General features: G+C 61.2%; 1 protein-coding gene across 1 annotated transcript; it reads left to right on the forward strand.

Moving 5' to 3' along the window:
• Positions 1–879: 879 nt before the first annotated feature.
• Positions 880–2956, forward strand: LOC102733887 (heat shock 70 kDa protein 1; the record flags this gene model as incomplete). Its single annotated transcript, XM_031033685.2, has 1 exon — positions 880–2956. A coding segment is annotated over exon 1 (1866 nt), but the record flags the coding sequence as incomplete, so codon positions are not given.
• Between the last annotated feature and the right edge of the window lie 5 nt (positions 2957–2961).

A 2961-nucleotide genomic window follows, 5' to 3' on the forward strand; every position in this document is an offset into this window, starting at 1 on the left:
GCTGAAGTCCTATGGAAAGTTTTTTTCTTCCTCCCGCCTGAGCCCAGCCGGAGGCAAATGGGTTCAGCAGATCCAGCCCTGCCCTTCCCCTCCCCCCGCCCTTGACCCAGCTTGTTCCTTCCGGGGCGATGGGGACGTTCTCCAGTTTAAGAACCACCTGTTTGATTTTCTTTTAAAAAATTCAAATTCCCCATCCCCAGATATTCCATCCGTGTAGGTTACAGATGATGTCAAAACTATACTGCATTATCTTTCCTTCTCTTTTCCGCTTTTTAAATCGAAGGTGGGAAAAACGCCGCGGATAGCCAAGGCAATAATCCTCAGGCAGCCCAGGCCTTTGTACCGATCCACTAGCGGGCCTAAACGCGGCCCCGTCCGTCAGCACCACAGTCCAATCAGAGTCTCTTTGACCCACAGATACCCCACCCATTTCGAGAAAGTCGGGAACTTTCTGTATCTGGGGTATCCCCGGGAGTCGTGTAGCCCTTCATCCTATCTTAAGCCATCAAACTAGTTTGAACCCCAAGAGCCTCTCACCGCCCTACAATTACCAGCCTAGTGCTAGTCCTTCTGGTCAATTAAAACACCAGGGAACATCATCGCCAGCGGGTAGGAGACTGGGTGGGCAGAATCAACAATCACCAATCCCAGCTGTTCTCCTCCCCCCTTTAGGACTCGGGTCCCTTCCCAAGAATCCCAGAAGAGTCTGGAGAGTTCTGGGAGGGGCGGCACCCTGGACGCCGATTGGTCCCAGAAAGCCTGGAGGCAGGACGCGAGACGAAACCCCTGGAATATTCCGGACCTGGCAGGCCCGCAGGGCTCCGCGATTGGCCGAGGACGGGAAAGGCGGGGCCGGACGAAGCGCTATAAACACAGAGCCGCCCAGCCGCTGACAAACAGCAAACCTGCCGAAAAGACAGCAGGCGCTCCTGTGGCGTCCGCCAGCGCAACTTTCGCAGACCCACCGCGTCCGGATCCCGCACGTTCTCGAGTTCGCAGCTTCAGAAAAGACCGAGCTCCTCGTCGCGGATCCCGACCGCCTTTCACAAAGCCTGAACCTGAGCGCGGGGCAAGGGAGCAGGACAGCGGCATGGCGAAAACCGCGGCCATCGGCATCGACCTGGGCACCACCTACTCCTGCGTGGGGGTGTTCCAGCACGGCAAGGTGGAGATCATCGCCAACGACCAGGGCAACCGCACCACCCCCAGCTACGTGGCCTTCACGGACACCGAGCGGCTCATCGGGGATGCGGCCAAGAACCAGGTGGCGCTGAACCCGCAGAACACCGTGTTCGACGCGAAGCGGCTGATCGGCCGCAAGTTCGGCGACCCGGTGGTGCAGTCGGACATGAAGCACTGGCCTTTCCAGGTGATCAACGACGGAGATAAGCCCAAGGTGCAGGTGAGCTACAAGGGGGAGACCAAGGCGTTCTACCCCGAGGAGATCTCGTCCATGGTGCTGACCAAGATGAAGGAGATCGCCGAGGCGTACCTGGGCTACCCGGTGACCAACGCGGTGATCACCGTGCCGGCCTATTTCAACGACTCGCAGCGCCAGGCCACCAAGGACGCGGGGGTGATCGCGGGGCTGAACGTGCTGAGGATCATCAACGAGCCCACGGCCGCCGCCATCGCCTACGGCCTGGACAGGACCGGCAAGGGGGAGCGCAACGTGCTCATCTTTGACCTGGGCGGCGGCACCTTCGACGTGTCCATCCTGACGATCGACGACGGCATCTTCGAGGTGAAGGCCACGGCCGGGGACACCCACCTGGGAGGGGAGGACTTTGACAACAGGCTGGTGAACCACTTCGTGGAGGAGTTCAAGAGGAAGCACAAGAAGGACATCAGCCAGAACAAGCGGGCCGTGAGGCGGCTGCGCACCGCCTGCGAGAGGGCCAAGAGGACCCTGTCGTCCAGCACCCAGGCCAGCCTGGAGATCGACTCCCTGTTCGAGGGCATCGACTTCTACACGTCCATCACCCGGGCGCGGTTCGAGGAGCTGTGCTCCGACCTGTTCCGGAGCACCCTGGAGCCCGTGGAGAAGGCGCTGCGCGACGCCAAGCTGGACAAGGCCCAGATCCACGACCTGGTCCTGGTGGGGGGCTCCACCCGCATCCCCAAGGTGCAGAAGCTGCTGCAAGACTTCTTCAATGGGCGTGACCTCAACAAGAGCATCAATCCCGACGAGGCCGTGGCCTACGGGGCGGCGGTGCAGGCAGCCATCCTGATGGGGGACAAGTCTGAGAACGTGCAGGACCTGCTGCTGCTGGACGTGGCTCCGCTGTCACTGGGGCTGGAGACGGCCGGGGGCGTGATGACCGCCCTGATCAAGCGCAACTCCACCATCCCCACCAAGCAGACGCAGATCTTCACCACCTACTCGGACAACCAGCCTGGCGTGCTGATCCAGGTGTACGAGGGCGAGAGGGCCATGACGCGGGACAACAACCTGCTGGGGCGCTTCGAGCTGAGCGGCATCCCCCCGGCCCCCCGGGGAGTGCCCCAGATCGAGGTGACCTTCGACATCGACGCCAACGGCATCCTGAACGTCACGGCCACGGACAAGAGCACGGGCAAGGCCAACAAGATCACCATCACCAACGACAAGGGCCGCCTGAGCAAGGAGGAGATCGAGCGCATGGTGCAGGAGGCTGAGAAGTACAAAGCCGAGGACGAGGTGCAGCGCGACAGGGTGTCTGCCAAGAACGCCCTGGAGTCCTACGCCTTCAACATGAAGAGTGCCGTGGAGGATGAGGGACTCAAGGGGAAGATCAGCGAGGCCGACAAGAAGAAGGTGCTGGACAAGTGCCAGGAGGTGATTTCCTGGCTGGACGCCAACACCTTGGCCGAGAAGGATGAGTTTGAGCACAAGAGGAAGGAGCTGGAGCAGGTGTGTAACCCCATCATCACCGGACTGTACCAGGGGGCGGGCGGCCCCGGGGCCGGAGGCTTTGGGGC

Source organism: Leptonychotes weddellii, unplaced genomic scaffold (genome assembly GCF_054177405.1).
Source record: "Leptonychotes weddellii isolate Sample4059 unplaced genomic scaffold, ASM5417740v2 HiC_scaffold_7896, whole genome shotgun sequence".
Lineage (NCBI taxonomy): Eukaryota > Metazoa > Chordata > Mammalia > Carnivora > Phocidae > Leptonychotes > Leptonychotes weddellii.